Source organism: Mastomys coucha, unplaced genomic scaffold, assembly GCF_008632895.1.
Source record: "Mastomys coucha isolate ucsf_1 unplaced genomic scaffold, UCSF_Mcou_1 pScaffold18, whole genome shotgun sequence".
Classification (NCBI taxonomy): domain Eukaryota; kingdom Metazoa; phylum Chordata; class Mammalia; order Rodentia; family Muridae; genus Mastomys; species Mastomys coucha.
The window spans coordinates 113,534,871-113,546,406 of NW_022196900.1; the positions used below are offsets into that span (position 1 = coordinate 113,534,871).

The 11,536-nt window shown below is 52.9% G+C and overlaps 2 protein-coding genes across 5 annotated transcripts in view; one reads left to right on the plus strand and one right to left on the minus strand.

Annotated features, from left to right (window-relative positions):
- Wrap73 (WD repeat containing, antisense to TP73) overlaps window positions 1-6,930 on the plus strand; it is a 15,211-nt gene extending 8,281 nt beyond the window's left edge. For 2 of the 4 annotated variants that reach the window (XM_031379678.1, XM_031379680.1), the window contains 8 exons: window positions 1,916-2,019; window positions 2,642-2,728; window positions 2,868-3,002; window positions 3,100-3,177; window positions 4,471-4,576; window positions 5,244-5,369; window positions 6,110-6,301; window positions 6,555-6,930. In XM_031379678.1, coding sequence (XP_031235538.1) covers window positions 1,916-2,019; window positions 2,642-2,728; window positions 2,868-3,002; window positions 3,100-3,177; window positions 4,471-4,576; window positions 5,244-5,369; window positions 6,110-6,301; window positions 6,555-6,703 — 977 coding nt within the window. In that variant the 3' untranslated portion in view covers window positions 6,704-6,930. The remainder of the gene's footprint in view (window positions 1-1,915; window positions 2,020-2,641; window positions 2,729-2,867; window positions 3,003-3,099; window positions 3,178-4,470; window positions 4,577-5,243; window positions 5,370-6,109; window positions 6,302-6,554) is intronic. The other 2 variants (XM_031379681.1, XM_031379679.1) reach the window with 2 other exon arrangements.
- A 450-nt stretch (window positions 6,931-7,380) lies between these two features.
- On the minus strand, window positions 7,381-10,598 carry Tprg1l (tumor protein p63 regulated 1 like). Its single transcript, XM_031379682.1, has 4 exons — window positions 10,242-10,598; window positions 9,974-10,150; window positions 9,186-9,339; window positions 7,381-8,473 (listed from the first exon to the last, which is right to left on the minus strand). Exons 1-4 carry the CDS (start codon window positions 10,514-10,516, stop codon window positions 8,279-8,281), a joined length of 801 nt encoding a protein of 266 aa, XP_031235542.1. The 5' UTR covers window positions 10,517-10,598; the 3' UTR covers window positions 7,381-8,278.
- Between the last annotated feature and the right edge of the window lie 938 nt (window positions 10,599-11,536).

An 11,536-nucleotide genomic window follows, 5' to 3' on the forward strand; every position in this document is an offset into this window, starting at 1 on the left:
ACCCCCTCCCCCAGCCTCCATCACTGTGCCTCCTTCTATGTTTCTGTGAGATTCCCTCCATGCCATTTCCTTGACAGCAGGATGCTGTGAAAAGTAGACAAGAGTTGTCCTGGAAGGAGACCCTTCACCTCCATTCACACAGGGCTCACATTAGAGTTTGGAAGGGCTTGCCTTTGGTGCCTAGCTGTCAGCTTCACTTCACTAACTTTTTTTTTTAGGGTGTGTGTGTGTGTGTGTGTGTGTGTGTGTGTGTGTGTGTGTGTGTGGTGTGGGTATAGGTGTTTGTTTGTGTGTGTGGTATGTATCTGTGTGTCTGTATATGCATGTGTGTTTGTGTGTGTGTGTGTGGTATGTATCTGTGTGTCTGTATATGCGTGTGTGTGTGTGTGGTGTGTGGGTATAGGTGTGTGTGTGTGTGTGTGTGTGTGTGTGTGTGTGGTGTGGGTATAGGTGTTTGTGTGTGTATGTGTGTGTGTGTGTCTGCATGCGTGTGTGATGTGTGGGTAATGTGAATGCAGGTTGAAGTTACAGGTGATAATGAGCTGCTGCTCCTGGGTCCTGGGATCAGTTTTCTGGAAAAGCAGCACAAGTCTTTAACCAGTGAGCCATCTCCAGCTCAGCTCACTAGCTCTTCTGTCAGGGATGAAGTCCTGTCACCTCTGAGCAATCCCAGAACAGGGAGAAAGGGGCCCCTTCCATTGGAGCCTTACTGCCCTGGGGGAAGGAGGAAGGCTGGGCCGAGTGCATGGGATGATGGGCAGATGGGCACACAGTAGGTGCGCTCTTGTTTGCTTTGTAGCCACAGGGTTTGCAGACCACATTGGTTGCATTGTAGGTCTGTGTGGTTTTGTGGTCGTAAGTGTTTCTGGCCCTGGGTGCAGGTGGTCCTCGAGTCTGTCATTCTTGAGGCCCTGACCTCAGGCCTTTTACAGTGATGCAGGGCTGGGAAAAAAATTGCTTCATGTTTTTAAGTAAGATTATCCTGAATATTCATCTTATTTTTAGTTATTTGAAATGACAAGTTCAAAAGATGGCTCAGCACTGAGAGCACGCCCTGCTCTTCCAGAGGACTCTGGTTCAGTGCCCAGCGGCAGGGCAGGAGGCTCACGCTGCTCACAGCTCTTCAGCTCCAGGGGAATGGGACTCTTCTGCCCTCAGTAGACACTCTTGCAGGCTGTGCACATACCTAGACACAGATGCATACACATACATACACTAACTAAAAATAATATAAATCTAAAAGCAAAAATGAAATTCAGTAACAGAGCTGGCTTGGTGTATAAAGTACTTGTGCAAGCATGAGGATATGAGTTCAAATCTCCAGACCTACACTAATGGCCAGGTACTGAGGCAGAAGTCTGTGATCCCAGCACACCCACACCAAGATGGGAGGTGGAGACTGAGGGTTCCAGAAGCTTGCAGGCCAGCTAGCCCGGTGTATGCAATTGCAAACAAAAGATCTGTCCCAAACAAGGATGGGGAATATAGATGCCCAAGGTTGTCCTCTTAACCCTCAGACATACACATGCCATGGCACATGTGCCTGAACTCACACATGTGCACCACCACCACACAAGCTCATGTACACACATGCACCCACACACGAACAATTGCAACTGCAGGCTGGGTTTTGACCATCAGGTGTGTCCTGTAGTTTCCTTTGTGAAACATCCCCCCTCCCCCGCTGTGTTTCACAAAGTAACATTTGTGACTCATAAGACTCAAGACTCAGGTACTTGGGTTTGATTCTGTATAGATCACCCACCTTACCCACAAGAGGGATAAGGGCTCTGTTCATCTGACTCCTCATGAGAAGAACACATTTGAAGGGCTTCCCTTGTCCCTTTTAAAAAGTCACTGCTGTACTCTGGTGCTTTCCCACACTCTAGTTCCAGTTTACCATCTCTCTCTACAGGGCTAACTTTCACCAGAGATGGCCGCTACCTGGCGTTAGCGGAGAGGCGAGACTGCAGAGACTACGTGAGCATCTTCGTGTGTAGTGACTGGCAGCTCCTTCGGGTAAGGCCACCTCTGGCTGGGGAAAGGTGTAGAAACAGGATTCCTGATGATCCCACAGACTGTTACAGCCCCTGGAGTAGACTGAATGATGGGGTTCCTATGGCCAGGGGGGCAAGGGTCTGTGTGTGACTCCAAGCAGTGCACACTGTGTGTGATCCAGACCTCGTGGTGCACACTTGGTGCACGTTACAAGTTGGCATGTTGACATGAACTTTGAACCCTCTTCTTTGCATAAGGGAATTCCTCACTGGGAGGGATGCAGTTGAGCTGGCCTGGGCCAGTGCCTTAGATCCGTGACACTGAGCACACACTCGAGCTTCAGTGAGAGATGTCAGAGAGACATCTGAAGGGGCGCACTGGGGAAGCAGGGTGCAGGCGGGCAGGTGAGGCTTGCCAGGCGAGGCTCCGTTAGAACAGCACAGGTGCCCATGGGGATGAGGGCATGAGGCCTTGCCCAGAATGGTTGGCACACTGTGCACACTCCCCAGGACATCACGAAGATACTTTGTCTGTTACTGCATATAAAATGGTACATGAGCCAAAAGCATTAGTTAGAAAATAAATGCACTACTTATCTAAGGACATGTTTTCTGATTGTCATGTTTTTTTTCTCATCTGGAAGCACTTTGACACAGACACCCAGGATCTCACAGGGATAGAGTGGGCCCCAAATGGCTGTGTGCTGGCAGCGTGGGACACCTGCTTGGAGGTATAGCACATGGCCAGCAGCACACTCTTTTTCAAGAGCGTTCACCTGCAGGTACCTGTGTGCTCTCAGTGCAGCGAGCTGCTGGGTGCTGAGTGCCGCACGCAGGGCCTATGAATGTGTCTAAATGTCTCATCTGCAGTACAAGGTTCTGCTGTACTCCTTGGATGGCCGCCTGCTGTCAGCATACTGTGCCTATGAGTGGTCCCTGGGCATCAAGTCTGTGGCTTGGAGTCCCAGCAGTCAGTTCCTGGCCATTGGGAGCTACGACGGAAAGGTAGGAAGTGGCTCAGGGCGCAGGCCAGCTCCACAAGCTGCAGAACGCCGGCAGCCCGTGAGCTACTTGCATGTCATTCTCATGGTTCCTTCCCTAGGTTCGACTCCTAAATCACGTGACCTGGAAGATGATAACTGAGTTTGGGCATCCTGCAACCATTAATAATCCCAAAACAGTAAGTCTGCATACACCTTCACCTGAGCACGGTGGTTTCTGCAGTGCAGTGAGCCGCCCTTGACTTTCCTTAGTTGCTGTGATGTCATCTTCCCTGTTCTGCCCATCATGCCCTCCTTGGTCAAGGGCGTGTGGAGTCCAGGTTCCTCTGTGGACTGTCCTAGCTGGATGCTCATCATGCTCTGCCCTCAGCAGATCCCTGAGGAGACTGAACTGAGGAATCCTGAGCATGGGGCCTGCCACGTGTGCCTGCCAGAGCAGTGCACACAGACAAGCAGAGAGGCCAGGAGAGCTGGTCTGTATGGAGAGCTGGTCTGTATGGACCGCTGGTGGGGCAGCCCAAGTCCAGGAACCAGGAGGTGCAGAGTTGAAGACGTTCTGAAGCTCAGTAGTATTGCGCCTCTTGTCTTCTGTCAGTGATCTGGACAAAGGACAGATTTCTGCTTCCCTTAGACAAGGAAGGGCCAGGGCCACAGCCCAGGGCTCAGTTGCCCCGAAGCCTGTCAGCGAGCCCTGTAGGGAGGAGAAGCTGAGCAGAGGCAAGGTGCTCCTCCAGTAGCAGTGGTTGAACCAGGCTAGAGGTGACAGAGTGCAGGGCTGGCCATGCAGGCTGCCAAGTTTGCCTGTGGTTCATGCATCTAAGCCTCCACCACGTGTGCTACAGTAGTTCTTTGGTAGTTCCTCTGCCTCAGACTGTGGTGCACCCACTAACCTAAGCGTGTGAGTGAGCTTTGTGTCCCTGGGTCAGAAGGCCTGGAAATAATCAACCTAAAATTAAAAGTAGAGCAGGTTTCTAATTTCTGAGCTTTCAGTCTATGGTCCCTTCACCGTATACTCTGGGCAGCACATTGTGGTGGGGACAAATGGCAGAGCAGAGCTGACCTTCAGCTGCTCTGGCCAGCAAGCAGAAAGGAAAAACAGGTGAGGTCCCAATATGGCCTACCTTCCCCCACACATGGGCCTTTAAGATCCACCCTAGCACCAAGTCTGTCAGGCCTGGCTGTCTGCTACTCCACAACCTTGCTGCCACCCACTGCCCTCTCCTGGCCTGCTTTTGTCTGTTATGCTGACAGTGCACACACAGGCCACTGCTGCATAGCTGCGACATGGTTTACTATGTAAACATAGCCATGAGCTCAGTGCCCATCTCTAAAGGCCAGCCTGGCCAGCAGCACTGAGACTGGCTGCCGCCTCTTCCCAGTAACCTCCGTGTGGTGCACAAAGCTTGGCCCACCTTCCTTGGGCTCCCTGGCTCTCGGCACAGACTGGCTAGCAGCCACATCATGTTTTTCAGGTTGTGTATAAGGAAGCTGAGAAGACCCCACAGCTGGGGTTGGGCCATCTGTCCTTCCCACCACCCCGAGCAATGGCTGGTGCCCTCTCTACCTCAGAGAGCAAATGTAAGCAGCAGAGGGCTGTGTATTCCATGGGAGAAAGCTTGCTTGTTCTGTCTTAGTGAGAATCCTCTGTCCAGGTGAATCTGAGGCTGCTGTTTGGGGTGGGGAAGATTTTGAGATGGGATCTCAATCCTGCAGTGTAGAGATCACAGGTGTTGTCCTGTGAAGCCTGCCTTCCCTCCCTGCTCTGGAGTCGCTGAAGGAATAAGGAGACGCCAGCTGTGCAGTGCCTGCTTGGAGGGTGGTAGGCAGCCAGGCTGTAGGCCGCTCGCACTGCGTGGACTTAATCATCTTCTGTTGGTTGATAGTTCTTTGATTCCCAGCTGGAAAGGGGAAACCATCTGTGCCCCAAGACGCTGGAAATGGATAGAGCTGCCAAATGTCCAGGTAGCTGGGACTAGCTCAGAAAGCAGACCCGAGCAGGCTTATATCCTTCCTCTGGGGCTCCAGACTGCATTCTCTTATCCCCACTTGGGGCCCTGTAGGCACTGGAACTGTTGTCCCTAGGGAACTTGTGAACATGCCTCTTACCACAGCTGTCCTAAGCCCTCCAGCCAGCAAATCTTCCCATGCTTCTCAGCAGCGTGTTTTCCTTCCCGCTCTCTGCCCTCTCCCTTTAACCAGTGCCCTCAGCACTCCCTAACTCAGTGTTCTCCCTGGCGTGTTGCAGATGAGATCACCTCGGGACCAGTTTCCTTGCAGACTCTGAAGCCAGTAGCAGACAGAGCGAACCCCAGAATGGGTGTAGGGATGCTGGCTTTCAGCTCTGACAGCTACTTCCTAGCATCAAGAAATGGTCAGTGTCACACTCATTCATAGGCAGGGTTAGCTGCTCACAGTCCTCTGCCGCCAAGAGTAGAAATGACTGGAGAAGCAAAGCTCAGGGCAGCTGTATGCTCTTCTCCCTGGTTTTCTGCAGAGGCAGACATTCTGCACAGCAGCTCCTTGCCTATGTCCTAGCTGCCTGGCTGCTCCCTCCTGCACTCCTCACTGTGCAAGATCAGGGGTCCAGCACCTACCTCTGGTTTTGTTTGCATTTGGGAGGGGGGTAGGAATTCCTCTTTGTTTTTAATAGTTTATCTTTTTTTATATACTTTATATCCTGACCCTCCTCCTTCCTCTCCCAGTCCCACCCATACAAATCCCCCCCCATTGCCCCTTCCCCTTCTCCTCCGAGGAGGAGCACAGTAGCCACCCACCGTGGGGCTTCTAGCCCCAGCAAGACTAGGCACATCCTCTCCCACTGAGGCCTAACTAGGCAGTCCAAGGGGATCCAATGTCAGGGACTTGACCTACACATTTGATCCTACACATTGGAGCAAATGTACAGTTTAGTCTTCATGTAGGCCCCCTAGCAAGTGGAGTGGGGGCTGTCTTGTTTATATTTCTTACATCTACAGATGTAAAAAACACAGGAAAAAGAGGGGTTGTGGCCTTGGGAGGCCATTTCTTTGGTCTGGGTACTGGTCCCTAAGACAGCCAGAGTGCTTGCAGAGGGCCAGCACTGACATGTGTCCTATCTCTGCTTCATTGCAGACAATGTCCCCAATGCTGTCTGGATCTGGGACATTCAAAAGCTGAAGCTGTTTGTGGTACTAGAGCATATGTCTCCAGTGCGCTCATTTCAGTGGGACCCACAGCAGCCAAGGCTGGCTATCTGCACAGGAGGAAGCAAGGTGTATCTGTGGTCCCCAGCAGGCTGTGTGTCGGTGCAGGTACCTGGGGAAGGTGAGGATAAGCCAGCACATGGGGACATGGTGGTTCAGCATATGCCGGCCTCAGGCAGGTTGACCTGCTTAAACTTAAACCTATTGCCATGTGTCATGCACATGAGAAAGATGCCCCTCCACATCTTGTAGGACCTTGCCTAGCATGTGTGCCTGACAGGAACCTGCTGCCCTAAGCTTTACTGGCTTTGTCTTCAGTCCTGGGGTCACCACATACTGTCCTCACCTAACCCTCTGTCCACCTATCTCTCTAGGTGACTTTCCAGTGCTTGGACTGTGCTGGCATTTAAGAGGAGATTCCTTGGCCCTCCTTAGTAAGGATCACTTCTGTCTCTGCTTCCTGGAGACCAAGGAGAAGGTTGGCACAGCCTATGGACAACGGGACGGCATGCCTAGGACCTGAGTGGAAACCAAGGCGGCAGACTGCTGATCCCATCATGAGCAAGGGCTGCACAGGCTCTCCAGATGGGATGGGCTGTTCTGCCTAGTTTTCTGTAAATATGTGTAAAGTTCTGTAAAATAGGTGTTTGCTAATCCCTGGAACAGTGGTGATTGTTTTCTTCAAGGCCTTAGCTCACATATCCAAGGTCTGTCTTGGGAGGATTAAGAATACTGAAGTAATGACAACAACCTGCCTTACGACCCTCAGCTGTTTTCAATCAGTGCTTTGGAACAAGGGTGGGTCAGCCCTCCTGCAGCTGGATGTACTCAGAAGTGCTGCAAGGCCCTAGCACCTGTGCCTGTCCCCATGTGGTCTGTAAATCCCACAACAGTTGGGCAGGTCTCTGCCCTTACAAGTGAATTCTGCAGAGGCCTGGGTCCCTGCCTGGTAGAGTGGAAGTGCTCAGTCCACCCAAACCTCGCTATCTCTAGTAAGTGCCTTGAAAGCAGACAGAACAGCATGTCCACGCCAGTGACCAGGGTTCCCACCAGGACTGCGCATGTGGTCATCTGAGTTTCTGTAAAGATGACCGTGCTAGCAAGGGTCCACAGCAAGCCAGAAGGTGCCGTTCTCAGGCCTCAAGACAGTCTTTCGCACTCCTGATTTTGTGACACTAACTTCAAAAAGGAGCAACTCCATTCAGTTTTAAATGTCTTTACTAGAACAAAAGCACAGGCTGAAGACTGGTGCGTCTGAGGTCACCTTTCCTCTTGGACAGGCTATGGCATTCTGGTCACATCCATGCCAGTTAACTAAAGGGAGGGATAAAAGTGACAGGCCAACAGCTACAGTGCACTTGCAAGGCTAGAGCTACAGCAGCAAGCTGTATATGGCTGGCATGTCGAAGCTCAGCGGTACTCAGGATGCTCGTCTGTTTATAGGCATGCACTTTTAAAACCCAACTATTCAGTCCCTTTTAAACAGAGATAGGATGATAGACACCCACCACCATGACTTCCAGAAAAGGCTAGCTCATGTTTTGAGAGTAACCCCTTGGGCCTAGGAAAATTGCTGTATTAACACAACCTGGATTAATTCATAAAGTGTGATTCTAAGTCCAACATATTCCCAGAAAGGCTGGTTCACTAGGAGCTGCCAGGCAGACTGTCTTTCTTAGTGACCTGTCTGCTGGCTGCTATTGTATTTAGCTTTTTTAAAAAATGGGCTGAATTTTAAAATACAGCACTTGAGAGTTAATATATAGGGAGAGTTAATATATGTGCATGTGCAGAAGCCGCTCACTGCACTCGGCTGTATTCAACAGTCTACACAGCACAAGTGGGCGGGTACATTGTGCTCAGCATGCTGGACTGAGAACGTGGCATTATAGAAGAAACACAGTGGTATGGGGGCAGCCCAATCTGCCCTCGTAAGATCATGTTGCCAAGGTGTCCGATATCCAACTAAATACACATAATCCACTTGACTATTCTAATGGACACATAACGGGACAATGCCCTCGTTCCCTCCAGCCAGTGGGTGGCATGAAGTGGCACACGGAGTCCCCACCACTTTGGTTTCCCAGGGCACAGCTGTCTAGAAGCCAATCTTGCCCCTGGTCATGGAGTAGCCCAGCTTGGCTTCGTTGTTAATGAAGGACATGAGCCCCACGTAGGTCTCGATGAGGAGGGGCCGCTCCAGCACCAGCACAGTGTTCGCCTGCCCTGGCTGTGGGCTTTCCTTCTGGGCTTTCTTGACAGCTTGGATTAGGAGAGCCTTGAAGCTTTCCAACTTTAAAGAGAGAATAAATATGGAGCCTTAACCTCGCACTAAGACAGCAGTACTCCACAGGGAAACGAGGATTGTCAGAAGTTCAAATCCTTCCAAGCACCTCACAGTGACATCACATCACTGATGGCAGGTTGGGCCCTACGAGCTGTGTCATCGGGTGGTCCATCCTGTGCAAACATCATGATGGGACCTGCCTTAAGGCCAACCTAGAGAGTACCCGTCTATCTCTAAAGATGCAATCAGGACTCGGCAGCCTGAGACAAGGTGCTGCCAGCACAACAGGCGGGAAATCTTTTTTACAGACACACATGCTCTGAAGTGCACCTCACTAAGCACATGACGCTCTAACAGTGCGCGCTGCCTGCTCTGGTGTGCTGTGAACTGACTGACAGGTAGTGTCACAGATGGGGGACTTATGAGGACTATGACGTCACCAAGTGACAGGGCCTTCTCAGCCCCAAGGTAACTGTCCTCAACACCTCTCCCTGGTACTTCCAGAGTACCTGTGCCACCGGCAGCCCCTGCCAAGCCCCGCCAGTACTGTGGGCTTTTCCCATGCCCACACACCCACCCAATCCAGACAGAGATCCTGCAGTGGGATGGGAACTGTCTTAAACAGCACCATCTAGTTTCCCACTGTGGAACTGCACTTCCAGGGTCCACACTTGACAGGGCCTACAACTGCTGGGGCCAAGGGCCTTGGTCTGCTTACATGGCACAGAGACGCTGTCTTCTCGTCCATGCCAGCCATCGGGTGTTCTATGAATGTGGCATAGGGCATGTTTGTAGACCAGGGGTTCCATCTGTTGATGAAAGAAGGGCGGCTCTGCTTGTCCCACTGAATGCGAACCCCAAAGCCTTCTCGCCTGATGGGGGAGGGGGAGAAAGCCTTGCTTACCACAGGAACACAGCATTGCACCCAGCATCAGGGATGGCTGGGGAAGCTGTGGCTTGGTGTAACAATGGCCTCCACTAACAGCTTCACACACTTTCCAAGTGTAACAAGTTCAATGTCTTGGTGATGCTGAGCCTCCTCTACAGCCTAGGAAACACAGGCATACAGTCCAACCTGGCCGAATCCTGGTCGTTCTTGTTCTTAATGTTACTAAATGATGCTTAAGTTTGTAGCCATTAGCTAGCTTCCTGGAGTCCCTCCCTATTCAAATAATTCTTTTATAGCAAGCCAACCAGCCCCTGAAGACTGGCTGTTAGGTGTTTTGTGATGTATGGGATCTTTAGTAGTACTGAGTACATGCCCTGTCTCCCTCTTGCTGGAGGTGAAACTCCCAGACTCCCTACATAGCTTTTGACAGTAGTGCGGGCAGAGTGGCCTACTGTGCCAGGATCCCTTTCAAGGAGGTACTGGGCCACCTTGAAATCACCAGCCTTTACTTTAAGGTGCTTTTCACTGGTCCTTCAAGATGAGACCTTTATGTCACAAGAGAGTGGAACTTACAGGCTCCGCTGGGGCCCTGACGTGTAGTGCGCTGGTGCACCTACTTGTTGAGCGACTTCGGAGGAAACTGGAATTCTCCACAGGAGATGGTGTCTACCGCGCTGAGCGCCACCCTGACCACCTGCTGGCACTGAAGGCTGATGAAGTCATATTTGCAGATGAGCAGCGACTGGTCGGTGATCAGCACCAGCCGCTCCTTCTCGTTGTTCCAGTGGTCCACCCTGGAGGGAAGAGGGCCCATCACCAAGGGCCCCGCCCGCCCCCGTCCCTGCCCCCGCCCGGTGTCCCCGCGGCCCCCTTGCGCCGGCTTACTCGGTCAGCAGCCACACCCCTTGGATCTCGCCGTCCTCCACGGGCCGTACCACGGCGCGGATCTCCTCCACCGCCTGCTCGATGGTGCCCGGCCGGAACACGAAGTACTCCTTGACGCGGGCGCGGCGTGTAGGGTCGTGGACGTTCAGCGGCCACAGCGTCTGGCGCAGCGGCGTGCCTGCCCCAGGCCGACCCGCGCCCGAATCCTCGCCGGCCGCCAGCAGCGCCGTGGGGCTCGTGCCCGCCGAGTCTACCGTGTCCCGCAGCTGCAGCATCGCGCCGCCACCGGCAGGCTCCACCGACGGCCACCGCCCCGGCGTCAGCCCGGCCCCGCCCCGCCCTCTAGCCTTGTGATTGGCTGATCCCTGCAAGGCCCGCCGTCAGGGCCCGCCTCCTGCTCCGTCGGTTGCATCTCACGATTGGCTTTTCCCTAAGCTGTCTTCTGCGATTGGCTCTACCATGCTGTCGTTCATAATTACGGCGGCCCCTCCCGTGCCGGAAGCGGCCGCCACGCGAGGAGCCACTTCCTGTTTACTCTACTAGAAAGGCGAGGAGAAAAAAAATGCAGGTCGCGGGTTCCTGGCTGAGAACAGGGAAAGGGGCGTCAAGGACTCGCGCGGAAGGCGGCGCTTGCGGGACTCGCGCGAGGGACATTGCCCCTACAATACGTCCTCGCATTGGCTCCATGCCCTTCACCTTCTTGGGGGTTACGGTGCTCTTCCGGCTGTGGCGCTTGGCGGAGGTGTGCGGCGCACTTAGGTGTGGGTGCCTGGGGAAAGTGGCATGGGTGTGTGCGCGTCAGAGGATTGTGGGCAGCCTGTGTCGGGGCACCTCAGATAGAATCTTCTCAGGAGTGTGCTGCATTCTTTGGGTGTGGACTTTGGGGGTGTGGGTTTATAGCGTATGTGCACACTGGGGATGAGTGTGCGAAGGTCAGAGGTGGATATCAGACGTTTGTTCATATTGGACATGATACGCACAAGTAAGCGACCACATCACCGAAGAGTGCTGCTGTGGGGGATTTGGAAGGAAGTGCTGTTGGTCCTGCAGCTCCACCCTGGAAGAGAAGCCTTTCCTAGCCCACTTCCTCCATCCCAGCGGATTCACAGTGGGATAATGGCTCCCTTTAAGTGGATGGGGTATGTAAAAATAATTCATATCGGTCACATCCCTGGCCTTCTCTTGACCCAGGGCACTCCATGTGTCCAGATGCTGGACATAGCCCTGGACTCAGCTTCTCTTCTAGGATCCCAGCTGGCCCCATGACATGATTGCACTGTCTTCAAATCCTCATC

Excerpts from the sequence above, each read along its gene's own strand:
- Tprg1l (XM_031379682.1), bottom strand. The coding sequence starts at position 10,516 with ATGCTGCAGCTGCGGGACACGGTAGACTCGGCGGGCACGAGCCCCACG. Across the intron at positions 10,151-10,241 it reads GGGGTGTGGCTGCTGACCGA|GGTGGACCACTGGAACAACG; the intron begins GTAAGCCGGCGC and ends TCTTCCCTCCAG. Across the intron at positions 9,340-9,973 it reads CCTCCGAAGTCGCTCAACAA|GCGAGAAGGCTTTGGGGTTC; the intron begins GTAGGTGCACCA and ends CTCCCCCATCAG.